General features: G+C 34.6%; 1 protein-coding gene across 1 annotated transcript in view; it reads right to left on the bottom strand.

Annotated features, from left to right (window-relative positions):
* LOC141561382 (uncharacterized) overlaps positions 1 to 14,751 on the bottom strand; it is a 35,605-nt gene that overhangs the window by 12,112 nt on the left and 8,742 nt on the right. The window contains exons 9-20 of the mRNA XM_074300864.1: positions 14,481 to 14,553; positions 13,258 to 13,295; positions 11,924 to 11,996; positions 10,700 to 10,737; positions 9,366 to 9,438; positions 8,144 to 8,181; positions 6,811 to 6,883; positions 5,586 to 5,623; positions 4,252 to 4,324; positions 3,029 to 3,066; positions 1,681 to 1,753; positions 458 to 495 (exon numbers count right to left, since the gene is read on the bottom strand). Of these exons, the coding sequence (XP_074156965.1) occupies positions 458 to 495; positions 1,681 to 1,753; positions 3,029 to 3,066; positions 4,252 to 4,324; positions 5,586 to 5,623; positions 6,811 to 6,883; positions 8,144 to 8,181; positions 9,366 to 9,438; positions 10,700 to 10,737; positions 11,924 to 11,996; positions 13,258 to 13,295; positions 14,481 to 14,553 (666 nt within the window). The remainder of the gene's footprint in view (positions 1 to 457; positions 496 to 1,680; positions 1,754 to 3,028; positions 3,067 to 4,251; positions 4,325 to 5,585; positions 5,624 to 6,810; positions 6,884 to 8,143; positions 8,182 to 9,365; positions 9,439 to 10,699; positions 10,738 to 11,923; positions 11,997 to 13,257; positions 13,296 to 14,480; positions 14,554 to 14,751) is intronic.

Raw genomic sequence — 14,751 nt, 5'->3', positions numbered from 1 at the left:
TAATATGAAAATATATGAACTTAGCTTACTTATATTATCATACTTTATATTCATAAATATATCAATTTGTAATTCCAACATGATGTGGTGTTTAGAGAAAACAAAAAAAAGTAGGAAAAACTATAAACTAAAAAAATACACAGCTGAACAAAAGAGCTATTTGCTAGGGAGAAAGATGTACTTTCAGGAATATAATTTCATGTATAAATATATACATTTTGAGGAAATTGGCAATTTATCATAATGTACACTGAATCCTGGCCAGTTTATAGCTGGCCACATCTCAGTGTTCACTAGCAAAAATAATACAAACCTATGCAACTGGATAACATAACTACATAGTGAACACTGAGATGTGGCCAGCTATAAACTAATTTTTCTAAAAACAATCAATAATCTTCTTATGATCTCACTATACTGAAATCAACAAATACACAAAATAAGTGGCGGGACTCACCCTCATCAGATGACCAATTGCTTTCTTCTCTTTCATTACTTTTTATTTATCAGCAAGGAATGAAGTGAAAAGAAAGAAGAAGGAAAAGAAACATTAATCCTCTTTCTAAAAGAGTCTAGAAAGGCCTAATTAGATTTAAGATCTTTTCTAAAACAAAACATCATTTACATTTGCATGAGTGCTCTTCAGTGTGACACAGAGAATTTACAAATTTCCAAATATAAAATTCATATTCACAATATAGCTCACACCAAGGTAGCTGCCATTCCCGGAAGCATTTTTTTTTTTTACACTGATGAAAGGAAAGTGAGAATTTGTGTCTATGAACCTAATACCTGGATATTTAGAATTGCAAAGTTAACCCAGTTCAGACATCATGGATTTCTCCTCTACAGCCAAGATGTTGAGAAGGAGAAATATCCTGAAATTTCTCAGAGATTATAAGCATAAAACAGGGGATAGGATATGGCAAGTTAATTATGAATTTCATAGTATTTTTGTGGCAATTTAACAATCCTTAGGTATTTGAATGCCTGAATTATTGGGTCCGATTTTCCTGGCATCAAGCACTTTTTTACTGTGGTGTGAGTTAATGTCCTCTCAGGTAGAGATCCCTCTCTACTCAACTTATTTTTGCTTTAAGTGCTATGGGGTAAGAGCTACAATTAAGCTTCCACTTTCTTTCTTAATCCCATTTCACTCAATCACTGCTTTAAGAGACATATCTTCTCCCCAGTCAAGGAATATTACCTCCAAAAATTCTGTTCTCCGGAATGACTGAAGCATCATATGATTTCTAATCAGTCAATATGATAATAGGAAATGTAGAAAAATACTTCAAATAAAAGATAATTGGACAGCAGCTAGAAGGCACATTGGAAAGAGCACCAGACATTGGAGTCAGGAGGCCTGTGTTCAATTTCAGTTCGAAACTCAAATCCTTAAAAATAAGTGTCTGATACTCCACAACACATATCAACCAAGGGACTATGCAAATATTTTAAAAGAAGGAAATGATGTGGCTAATATAAGGGGCAAAGTTATTTTTGCAACAGAGATATCTATGTTTTAAGCAAAAGTCACTTCTAGTCATGCATTTGGGTGTATGTAAATTCTTTACAAGATATATTATTCCCTTTAAAAAGTGGATGTATTCAGAACCTTTGGAGGTCCTCTATTCAGAGCTAATTGGAATAAAATTTGGGGGAAGAAGGGAAGCTCACTTTTGCTCATCCTCTATTATTAGTGGATCAAGGGTGTTCTTGTGATGAAATCCCAAGTGAAAATTCTTTACATCTGTAAGTATAAAAAATTCAAATATCAACCCAAAGAAGCAGTAAAACGCATAATCAGAAAGATTGCTAGACAATTTTTGAAAGTGATAGTTTTCTCCTGTGGTTCATTGCAATGACACAGGTACAGATTTCAAGGACCTCTTCCTTCCCCCCAAATATGTATGATCAACTCGAAGGGCTAACGAGTTGCATGCTTCTTTACTGCAAAAGTTAAAATGTCACTGAAATCTAAAACACTCTATGACAGATATTTCGACCTGTGGGGCAATTTCTTGGAAATAAAATTATTTTTGGAGACATAGTAAACCATCTACACTCCCTGGGATGCAAAGGAAGCAAAGATGAAGATGGACATCACCTTTGCCAACAAGCAGCTAAAATACTTTTTCTCCTAAGATATGAGTATCAGTGTGTGTCAATAATCTACAGAATCCACTCAATGCATAATATGACCAAACATGGAGTTTGTTAGTGTAATTTAGAGCAGAAAATACCAATGACAAATCACAGCGGGGGGGGGGGGAAGAGCTAAGGAAACTCAAATGCTGATCATATTGCTCCAGTCAGCCTTTATGAGACTTTTTGGTGCAAAGAAAAAGACTGAATTAGGAAAAAAATTGAGACTTTAGATATTTCATAGAATTGAATGTTTCTCTTAATTATTTCTAAATTGGAAACTGACGAATATACTTTAGAGTTCTCTACTAAGGGAAGACCCTCCAAAGCATGCCCTTTTCACTCATTAAGGTTGCTGTTTGCTCAGTATTGCTATCATTGGAGGATTCGGGGAGTAATTCAAGCAATCTTAACTGTTGTAGGAAACGTGTGTATGTGTAAAGGAGAGTTATGTGTATGTGTATAATATGAAAATATATGAATTTATCTTACTTTATATTCATAAATATATCAATTTGTAATTCCAACTTGATATGGTGTTCAGAGGAAACAAAAAAAAAGCAGCAAAAACTATAAACTAAAAAAATACACAGCTGAACAAAAGAGCTATTTGCAGGGGAGAAAGATGTACTTTCAGGAATATAATTTCATGCATAAATATATACATTTTGAAGAAATTGGCATATCGTTATGTACACTGAATCCTGGCCAGTTTATAGCTGGCCACATCTCAGTGTTCACTCTGTAGTTTTGTTATCCAGTTGCATGGGTTTGTATTATTTTTTGCAATAAACTAGTTTTTCTAAAAACATTCAATAATCTTCTTATGATCTCACTATACTGAAATCAACAAATACACAAAATAAGTGGCAGGACTCACCCTCATCAGATGACCAATTGCTTTCTTCACTTTCATTACTTTTTATATTTCAGCAAGGAATGAAGTGAAAAGAAAGAAGAAGAAAATGAAACATTAATCCTCTTTCTAAAAGAGTCTAGAAAGGCCTAACTAGATTTAAGATCTTTTCTAAAACAAAACATCATTTACATTTGCATGAGTGCTCTTCAGTGTGACACAGAGAATCTGTAAAGCTCCAAATATAAAATTCATATTCACAATATAGCTCACACCAAGGTAGCTGCCATTCCCGGAAGCATTTTTTTTTTTACACTGATGAAAGGAAAGTGAGAATTTGTGTCTATGAACCTAATACCTGGATATTTAGAATTGCAAAGTTGACCCAGTTGGGACATCATGGATTTCTCCTCTACAGCCAAGATGTTGAGAAGGAGAAATATCCCGAAATTTTTCAGAGATTATAAGCATAAAGCAGGGGATAGGATATGGCAAGTTAATTGTGAATTTCATAGTATTTTTGTGGCAATTTAACAATCCTTAGGTATTTGAATGCCTGAATTATTGGGTCCGATTTTCCTGTCATCAAGCACTTTTTTACTGTGGTGTGAGTTAATGTCCTCTCAGGTAGAGATCCCTCTCTACTCAACTTATTTTTGCTTTAAGTGCTATGGGGTAAGAGCTACAATTAAGCTTCCACTTTCTTTCTTAATCCCATTTCACTCAATCACTGCTTTAAGAGACATATCTTCTCCCCAATCAAGGAATATTACCTCCAAAAATTCTGTTCTCTGGAATGACTGAAGCATCATATGGTTTCTAATCAGTCAATATGATAATAGAGAATGTAGAAAAATACTTATACTTAAAGTAAAACATAATGTTACAGCAGCTAGAAGGGACATTGGAAAGTGCACCAGACATTGGAGTCAGGAGGCCTGAGTTCAGTTTCAGTTCGAATCTGAAACCCTTAAAAATAAGTGTCTGATACTCCAAAACTCATAGTCACAACCCAGTGACTATGCAAATATTTTAAAAGAAGGAAATGTTGCTGGTGATATATGAGAAGTCTATTTTTGAATTCGAGACCTCTAAATTTCAAGGAAATGTCCCTTCCATTTGAAGGTATGTACATTCTTTATACAAGGTATCTTCTTCTCTAAAAAAATGAAGGTATTCTGAACCTTTTGAGGTCCTCCTTACAGAGCTAATTGGAATAAAGTGTTTGGGGAAGAAGGGAAGCTCACTTTTTCTCATCTTTTATCCTGTTTGACTCAGGTGTATTGTTATGACGGTAATGAAAATACGATTCCAATATATCTGTAAGTATAAAAATATCCAATAACAAACCAAAGAAGCAGTCAAATGCATAAATCAGACAAGTTTTGAAAGTGATAGTTTTCTCATGTGGTTCCTTACAATGACACAGGTACAGGTTTCTAGGACCTCTTCCTTCCCCCCAAATATGTATGATCAACTCGAAGGGCTAACGACTTGCATGCTTCTTTACTGCAAAAGTTAAAATGTCACTGAAATCTAAAACACTCTATGACAGATATTTCGACCTGTGGGGCAATTTCTTGGAAATAAAATCATTTTGGGAAACATAGTAAACCATCTACACTCCCTGGGATGCAAAGGAAGCTAAGATGAAGATGGACATCACCTTTGCCAACAAGCAGCTAAAATACTTTTTCTCCTAAGATATGATTATCAGTGTGTGTCAATAATCTACAGAATCCACTCAATGCATAATATGACCAAACATGGAGTTTGTTAGTGTAATTTAGAGCACAACATACCCCTGACAAATAAAAAGGGGGAGAGCAAAGGACACTCAAATGCTGACCATATTGCTCAAGTCAGCCTGTATGAGACATTTTGGTGCGAAGAAAAAGACTGAAGCAGCAAAAACTTTGAGACTTTAGATATTTCATAGAATTGAATGTTTCTCTTAATTATTTCTAAATTGGAAACTGACAAATATACTTTAGTGTTCTCTACTAAGGGAAGACCCTCCTAAGCATGCTCATTTCACTCATTAAGGTTGCTGTTTGCTCAGAATTGCTATCATTGGAGGATTCGGGGAGGAATTCAAGCAATCTTAACTGTTGTAGGAAACGTGTGTGTATGTGTAAAGGAGAGTTATGTGTATGTGTATAATATGAAAATATATGAATTTATCTTACTTTATATTCATAAATATATCAATTTTTAATTCCAACTTGATATGGTGTTCAGAGGAAACAAAAAAAAAAGTAGCAAAAACTATAAACTAAAAAAATACACAGCTGAACAAAAGAGCTATTTGCAGGGGAGAAAGATGTACTTTCAGGAATATAATTTCATGTATAAATATATACATTTTGAAGAAATTGGCAATTTATCGTTATGTACACTGAATCCTGGCCAGTTTATAGCTGGCCACATCTCAGTGTTCACTCTGTAGTTTTCTTATCCAGTTGCATGGGTTTGTATTATTTTTTGCAATAAACTAGTTTTTCTAAAAACATTCAATAATCTTCTTATGATCTCACTATACTGAAATCAACAAATACACAAAATAAATGGCAGGACTCACCCTCATCAGATGACCAATTGCTTTCTTCACTTTCATTACTTTTTATATTTCAGCAAGGAATGAAGTGAAAAGAAAGAAGAAGAAAATGAAACATTAATCCTCTTTCTAAAAGAGTCTAGAAAGGCCTAACTAGATTTAAGATCTTTTCTAAAACAAAACATCATTTACATTTGCATGAGTGCTCTTCAGTGTGACACAGAGAATCTGTAAAGCTCCAAATATAAAATTCATATTCACAATATAGCTCACACCAAGGTAGCTGCCATTCCCAGAAGCATTTTTTTTTTTTTACACTGATGAAAGGAAAGTGAGAATTTGTGTCTATGAACCTAATACCTGGACATTTAGAATTGCAAAGTTGACCCAGTTGGGACATCATGGATTTCTCCTCTACAGCCAAGATGTTGAGAAGGAGAAATATCCCGAAATTTTTCAGAGATTATAAGCATAAAGCAGGGGATAGGATATGGCAAGTTAATTGTGAATTTCATAGTATTTTTGTGGCAATTTAACAATCCTTAGGTATTTGAATGCCTGAATTATTGGGTCCGATTTTCCTGTCATCAAGCACTTTTTTACTGTGGTGTGAGTTAATGTCCTCTCAGGTAGAGATCCCTCTCTACTCAACTTATTTTTGCTTTAAGTGCTATGGGGTAAGAGCTACAATTAAGCTTCCACTTTCTTTCTTAATCCCATTTCGCTCAATCACTGCTTTAAGAGACATATCTTCTCCCCAATCAAGGAATATTACCTCCAAAAATTCTGTTCTCTTTAATGACTGAAGCATCATATGGTTTCTAATCAGTCAATATGATAATAGAGAATGTAGAAAAATACTTATACTTAAAGTAAAACATAATGTTACAGCAGCTAGAAGGGACATTGGAAAGTGCACCAGACATTGGAGTCAGGAGGCCTGAGTTCAGTTTCAGTTCGAATCTGAAACCCTTAAAAATAAGTGTCTGATACTCCACAACTCATAGTCACAACCCAGTGACTATGCAAATATTTTAAAAGAAGGAAATGTTGCTGGTGATATATGAGAAGTCTATTTTTGAATTCGAGACCTCTAAATTTCAAGGAAATGTCCCTTCCATTTGAAGGTATGTACATTCTTTATACAAGGTATCTTCTTCTCTAAAAAAATGAAGGTATTCTGAACCTTTTGAGGTCCTCCTTACAGAGCTAATTGGAATAAAGTGTTTGGGGAAGAAGGGAAGCTCACTTTTTCTCATCTTTTATCCTGTTTGACTCAGGTGTGTTGTTATGACGGTAATGAAAATACGATTCCAATATATCTGTAAGTATAAAAATATCCAATAACAAACCAAAGAAGCAGTCAAATGCATAAATCAGACAAGTTTTGAAAGTGATAGTTTTCTCATGTGGTTCCTTACAATGACACAGGTACAGGTTTCTAGGACCTCTTCCTTCCCCCCAAATATGTATGATCAACTCGAAGGGCTAACGACTTGCATGCTTCTTTACTGCAAAAGTTAAAATGTCACTGAAATCTAAAACACTCTATGACAGATATTTCGACCTGTGGGGCAATTTCTTGGAAATAAAATCATTTTGGGAAACATAGTAAACCATCTACACTCCCTGGGATGCAAAGGAAGCTAAGATGAAGATGGACATCACCTTTGCCAACAAGCAGCTAAAATACTTTTTCTCCTAAGATGTGATTATCAGTGTGTGTCAATAATCTACAGAATCCACTCAATGCATAATATGACCAAACATGGAGTTTGTTAGTGTAATTTAGAGCACAACATACCCCTGACAAATAAAAAGGGGGAGAGCAAAGGACACTCAAATGCTGACCATATTGCTCAAGTCAGCCTGTATGAGACATTTTGGTGCGAAGAAAAAGACTGAAGCAGCAAAAACTTTGAGACTTTAGATATTTCATAGAATTGAATGTTTCTCTTAATTATTTCTAAATTGGAAACTGACAAATATACTTTAGTGTTCTCTACTAAGGGAAGACCCTCCTAAGCATGCTCATTTCACTCATTAAGGTTGCTGTTTGCTCAGAATTGCTATCATTGGAGGATTCGGGGAGGAATTCAAGCAATCTTAACTGTTGTAGGAAACGTGTGTGTATGTGTAAAGGAGAGTTATGTGTATGTGTATAATATGAAAATATATGAATTTATCTTACTTTATATTCATAAATATATCAATTTTTAATTCCAACTTGATATGGTGTTCAGAGGAAAAAAAAAAAAAGTAGCAAAAACTATAAACTAAAAAAATACACAGCTGAACAAAAGAGCTATTTGCAGGGGAGAAAGATGTACTTTCAGGAATATAATTTCATGTATAAATATATACATTTTGAAGAAATTGGCAATTTATCGTTATGTACACTGAATCCTGGCCAGTTTATAGCTGGCCACATCTCAGTGTTCACTCTGTAGTTTTGTTATCCAGTTGCATGGGTTTGTATTATTTTTTGCAATAAACTAGTTTTTCTAAAAACATTCAATAATCTTCTTATGATCTCACTATACTGAAATCAACAAATACACAAAATAAGTGGCAGGACTCACCCTCATCAGATGACCAATTGCTTTCTTCACTTTCATTACTTTTTATATTTCAGCAAGGAATGAAGTGAAAAGAAAGAAGAAGAAAATGAAACATTAATCCTCTTTCTAAAAGAGTCTAGAAAGGCCTAACTAGATTTAAGATCTTTTCTAAAACAAAACATCATTTACATTTGCATGAGTGCTCTTCAGTGTGACACAGAGAATCTGTAAAGCTCCAAATATAAAATTCATATTCACAATATAGCTCACACCAAGGTAGCTGCCATTCCCGGAAGCATTTTTTTTTTTTACACTGATGAAAGGAAAGTGAGAATTTGTGTCTATGAACCTAATACCTGGATATTTAGAATTGCAAAGTTGACCCAGTTGGGACATCATGGATTTCTCCTCTACAGCCAAGATGTTGAGAAGGAGAAATATCCCGAAATTTTTCAGAGATTATAAGCATAAAGCAGGGGATAGGATATGGCAAGTTAATTGTGAATTTCATAGTATTTTTGTGGCAATTTAACAATCCTTAGGTATTTGAATGCCTGAATTATTGGGTCCGATTTTCCTGTCATCAAGCACTTTTTTACTGTGGTGTGAGTTAATGTCCTCTCAGGTAGAGATCCCTCTCTACTCAACTTATTTTTGCTTTAAGTGCTATGGGGTAAGAGCTACAATTAAGCTTCCACTTTCTTTCTTAATCCCATTTCACTCAATCACTGCTTTAAGAGACATATCTTCTCCCCAATCAAGGAATATTACCTCCAAAAATTCTGTTCTCTGGAATGACTGAAGCATCATATGGTTTCTAATCAGTCAATATGATAATAGAGAATGTAGAAAAATACTTATACTTAAAGTAAAACATAATGTTACAGCAGCTAGAAGGGACATTGGAAAGTGCACCAGACATTGGAGTCAGGAGGCCTGAGTTCAGTTTCAGTTAGAATCTGAAACCCTTAAAAATAAGTCTGATACTCCACAACTCATAGTCACAACCCAGTGAATATGCAAATATTTTAAAAGAAGGAAATGTTGCTGGTGATATATGAGAAGTCTATTTTTGAATTCGAGACCTCTAAATTTCAAGGAAATGTCCCTTCCATTTAAAGGTATGTATATTCTTTATACAAGGTATCTTCTTCTCTAAAAAAATGAAGGTATTCTGAACCTTTTGAGGTCCTCCTTACAGAGCTAATTGGAATAAAGTGTTTGGGGAAGAAGGGAAGCTCACTTTTTCTCATCTTTTATCCTGTTTGACTCAGGTGTGTTGTTATGACGGTAATGAAAATACGATTCCAATATATCTGTAAGTATAAAAATATCCAATAACAAACCAAAGAAGCAGTCAAATGCATAAATCAGACAAGTTTTGAAAGTGATAGTTTTCTCATGTGGTTCCTTACAATGACACAGGTACAGGTTTCTAGGACCTCTTCCTTCCCCCCAAATATGTATGATCAACTCGAAGGGCTAACGACTTGCATGCTTCTTTACTGCAAAAGTTAAAATGTCACTGAAATCTAAAACACTCTATGACAGATATTTCGACCTGTGGGGCAATTTCTTGGAAATAAAATCATTTTGGGAAACATAGTAAACCATCTACACTCCCTGGGATGCAAAGGAAGCTAAGATGAAGATGGACATCACCTTTGCCAACAAGCAGCTAAAATACTTTTTCTCCTAAGATGTGATTATCAGTGTGTGTCAATAATCTACAGAATCCACTCAATGCATAATATGACCAAACATGGAGTTTGTTAGTGTAATTTAGAGCACAACATACCCCTGACAAATAAAAAGGGGGAGAGCAAAGGACACTCAAATGCTGACCATATTGCTCAAGTCAGCCTGTATGAGACATTTTGGTGCGAAGAAAAAGACTGAAGCAGCAAAAACTTTGAGACTTTAGATATTTCATAGAATTGAATGTTTCTCTTAATTATTTCTAAATTGGAAACTGACAAATATACTTTAGTGTTCTCTACTAAGGGAAGACCCTCCTAAGCATGCTCATTTCACTCATTAAGGTTGCTGTTTGCTCAGAATTGCTATCATTGGAGGATTCGGGGAGGAATTCAAGCAATCTTAACTGTTGTAGGAAACGTGTGTGTATGTGTAAAGGAGAGTTATGTGTATGTGTATAATATGAAAATATATGAATTTATCTTACTTTATATTGATAAATATATCAATTTTTAATTCCAACTTGATATGGTGTTCAGAGGAAACAAAAAAAAAAGTAGCAAAAACTATAAACTAAAAAAATACACAGCTGAACAAAAGAGCTATTTGCAGGGGAGAAAGATGTACTTTCAGGAATATAATTTCATGTATAAATATATACATTTTGAAGAAATTGGCAATTTATCGTTATGTACACTGAATCCTGGCCAGTTTATAGCTGGCCACATCTCAGTGTTCACTCTGTAGTTTTCTTATCCAGTTGCATGGGTTTGTATTATTTTTTGCAATAAACTAGTTTTTCTAAAAACATTCAATAATCTTCTTATGATCTCACTATACTGAAATCAACAAATACACAAAATAAGTGGCGGGACTCACCCTCATCAGATGACCAATTGCTTTCTTCACTTTCATTACTTTTTATATTTCAGCAAGGAATGAAGTGAAAAGAAAGAAGAAGAAAATGAAACATTAATCCTCTTTCTAAAAGAGTCTAGAAAGGCCTAACTAGATTTAAGATCTTTTCTAAAACAAAACATCATTTACATTTGCATGAGTGCTCTTCAGTGTGACACAGAGAATCTGTAAAGCTCCAAATATAAAATTCATATTCACAATATAGCTCACACCAAGGTAGCTGCCATTCCCGGAAGCATTTTTTTTTTTACACTGATGAAAGGAAAGTGAGAATTTGTGTCTATGAACCTAATACCTGGATATTTAGAATTGCAAAGTTGACCCAGTTGGGACATCATGGATTTCTCCTCTACAGCCAAGATGTTGAGAAGGAGAAATATCCCGAAATTTTTCAGAGATTATAAGCATAAAGCAGGGGATAGGATATGGCAAGTTAATTGTGAATTTCATAGTATTTTTGTGGCAATTTAACAATCCTTAGGTATTTGAATGCCTGAATTATTGGGTCCGATTTTCCTGTCATCAAGCACTTTTTTACTGTGGTGTGAGTTAATGTCCTCTCAGGTAGAGATCCCTCTCTACTCAACTTATTTTTGCTTTAAGTGCTATGGGGTAAGAGCTACAATTAAGCTTCCACTTTCTTTCTTAATCCCATTTCAGTCAATCACTGCTTTAAGAGACATATCTTCTCCCCAATCAAGGAATATTACCTCCAAAAATTCTGTTCTCTGGAATGACTGAAGCATCATATGGTTTCTAATCAGTCAATATGATAATAGAGAATGTAGAAAAATACTTATACTTAAAGTAAAACATAATGTTACAGCAGCTAGAAGGGACATTGGAAAGTGCACCAGACATTGGAGTCAGGAGGCCTGAGTTCAGTTTCAGTTCGAATCTGAAACCCTTAAAAATAAGTGTCTGATACTCCACAACTCATAGTCACAACCCAGTGACTATGCAAATATTTTAAAAGAAGGAAATGTTGCTGGTGATATTTGAGAAGTCTATTTTTGAATTCGAGACCTCTAAATTTCAAGGAAATGTCCCTTCCATTTGAAGGTATGTACATTCTTTATACAAGGTATCTTCTTCTCTAAAAAAAATGAAGGTATTCTGAACCTTTTGAGGTCCTCCTTACAGAGCTAATTGGAATAAAGTGTTTGGGGAAGAAGGGAAGCTCACTTTTTCTCATCTTTTATCCTGTTTGACTCAGGTGTGTTGTTATGACGGTAATGAAAATACGATTCCAATATATCTGTAAGTATAAAAATATCCAATAACAAACCAAAGAAGCAGTCAAATGCATAAATCAGACAAGTTTTGAAAGTGATAGTTTTCTCATGTGGTTCCTTACAATGACACAGGTACAGGTTTCTAGGACCTCTTCCTTCCCCCCAAATATGTATGATCAACTCGAAGGGCTAACGACTTGCATGCTTCTTTACTGCAAAAGTTAAAATGTCACTGAAATCTAAAACACTCTATGACAGATATTTCGACCTGTGGGGCAATTTCTTGGAAATAAAATCATTTTGGGAAACATAGTAAACCATCTACACTCCCTGGGATGCAAAGGAAGCTAAGATGAAGATGGACATCACCTTTGCCAACAAGCAGCTAAAATACTTTTTCTCCTAAGATGTGATTATCAGTGTGTGTCAATAATCTACAGAATCCACTCAATGCATAATATGACCAAACATGGAGTTTGTTAGTGTAATTTAGAGCACAACATACCCCTGACAAATAAAAAGGGGGAGAGCAAAGGACACTCAAATGCTGACCATATTGCTCAAGTCAGCCTGTATGAGACATTTTGGTGCGAAGAAAAAGACTGAAGCAGCAAAAACTTTGAGACTTTAGATATTTCATAGAATTGAATGTTTCTCTTAATTATTTCTAAATTGGAAACTGACAAATATACTTTAGTGTTCTCTACTAAGGGAAGACCCTCCTAAGCATGCTCATTTCACTCATTAAGGTTGCTGTTTGCTCAGAATTGCTATCATTGGAGGATTCGGGGAGGAATTCAAGCAATCTTAACTGTTGTAGGAAACGTGTGTGTATGTGTAAAGGAGAGTTATGTGTATGTGTATAATATGAAAATATATGAATTTATCTTACTTTATATTCATAAATATATCAATTTTTAATTCCAACTTGATATGGTGTTCAGAGGAAACAAAAAAAAAAGTAGCAAAAACTATAAACTAAAAAAATACACAGCTGAACAAAAGAGCTATTTGCAGGGGAGAAAGATGTACTTTCAGGAATATAATTTCATGTATAAATATATACATTTTGAAGAAATTGGCAATTTATCGTTATGTACACTGAATCCTGGCCAGTTTATAGCTGGCCACATCTCAGTGTTCACTCTGTAGTTTTCTTATCCAGTTGCATGGGTTTGTATTATTTTTTGCAATAAACTAGTTTTTCTAAAAACATTCAATAATCTTCTTATGATCTCACTATACTGAAATCAACAAATACACAAAATAAGTGGCAGGACTCACCCTCATCAGATGACCAATTGCTTTCTTCACTTTCATTACTTTTTATATTTCAGCAAGGAATGAAGTGAAAAGAAAGAAGAAGAAAATGAAACATTAATCCTCTTTCTAAAAGAGTCTAGAAAGGCCTAACTAGATTTAAGATCTTTTCTAAAACAAAACATCATTTACATTTGCATGAGTGCTCTTCAGTGTGACACAGAGAATCTGTAAAGCTCCAAATATAAAATTCATATTCACAATATAGCTCACACCAAGGTAGCTGCCATTCCCGGAAGCATTTTTTTTTTTACACTGATGAAAGGAAAGTGAGAATTTGTGTCTATGAACCTAATACCTGGATATTTAGAATTGCAAAGTTGACCCAGTTGGGACATCATGGATTTCTCCTCTACAGCCAAGATGTTGAGAAGGAGAAATATCCCGAAATTTTTCAGAGATTATAAGCATAAAGCAGGGGATAGGATATGGCAAGTTAATTGTGAATTTCATAGTATTTTTGTGGCAATTTAACAATCCTTAGGTATTTGAATGCCTGAGTTATTGGGTCCGATTTTCCTGTCATCAAGCACTTTTTTACTGTGGTGTGAGTTAATGTCCTCTCAGGTAGAGATCCCTCTCTACTCAACTTATTTTTGCTTTAAGTGCTATGGGGTAAGAGCTACAATTAAGCTTCCACTTTCTTTCTTAATCCCATTTCACTCAATCACTGCTTTAAGAGACATATCTTCTCCCCAATCAAGGAATATTACCTCCAAAAATTCTGTTCTCTGGAATGACTGAAGCATCATATGGTTTCTAATCAGTCAATATGATAATAGAGAATGTAGAAAAATACTTATACTTAAAGTAAAACATAATGTTACAGCAGCTAGAAGGGACATTGGAAAGTGCACCAGACATTGGAGTCAGGAGGCCTGAGTTCAGTTTCAGTTCGAATCTGAAACCCTTAAAAATAAGTGTCTGATACTCCACAACTCATAGTCACAACCCAGTGACTATGCAAATATTTTAAAAGAAGGAAATGTTGCTGGTGATATATGAGAAGTCTATTTTTGAATTCGAGACCTCTAAATTTCAAGGAAATGTCCCTTCCATTTGAAGGTATGTACATTCTTTATACAAGGTATCTTCTTCTCTAAAAAAATGAAGGTATTCTGAACCTTTTGAGGTCCTCCTTACAGAGCTAATTGGAATAAAGTGTTTGGGGAAGAAGGGAAGCTCACTTTTTCTCATCTTTTATCCTGTTTGACTCAGGTGTGTTGTTATGACGGTAATGAAAATACGATTCCAATATATCTGTAAGTATAAAAATATCCAATAACAAACCAAAGAAGCAGTCAAATGCATAAATCAGACAAGTTTTGAAAGTGATAGTTTTCTCATGTGGTTCCTTACAATGACACAGGTACAGGTTTCTAGGACCTCTTCCTTCCCCCCAAATATGTATGATCAACTCGAAGGGCTAACGACTTGCATGCTTCTTTACTGCAAAAG

This window comes from Sminthopsis crassicaudata, chromosome 3 (assembly GCF_048593235.1).
Source record: "Sminthopsis crassicaudata isolate SCR6 chromosome 3, ASM4859323v1, whole genome shotgun sequence".
In the NCBI taxonomy this organism is placed as follows: domain Eukaryota; kingdom Metazoa; phylum Chordata; class Mammalia; order Dasyuromorphia; family Dasyuridae; genus Sminthopsis; species Sminthopsis crassicaudata.
The sequence above is the reverse complement of the archived record's forward strand: the minus strand, read 5'-3'. Positions and strand labels throughout refer to the sequence as shown.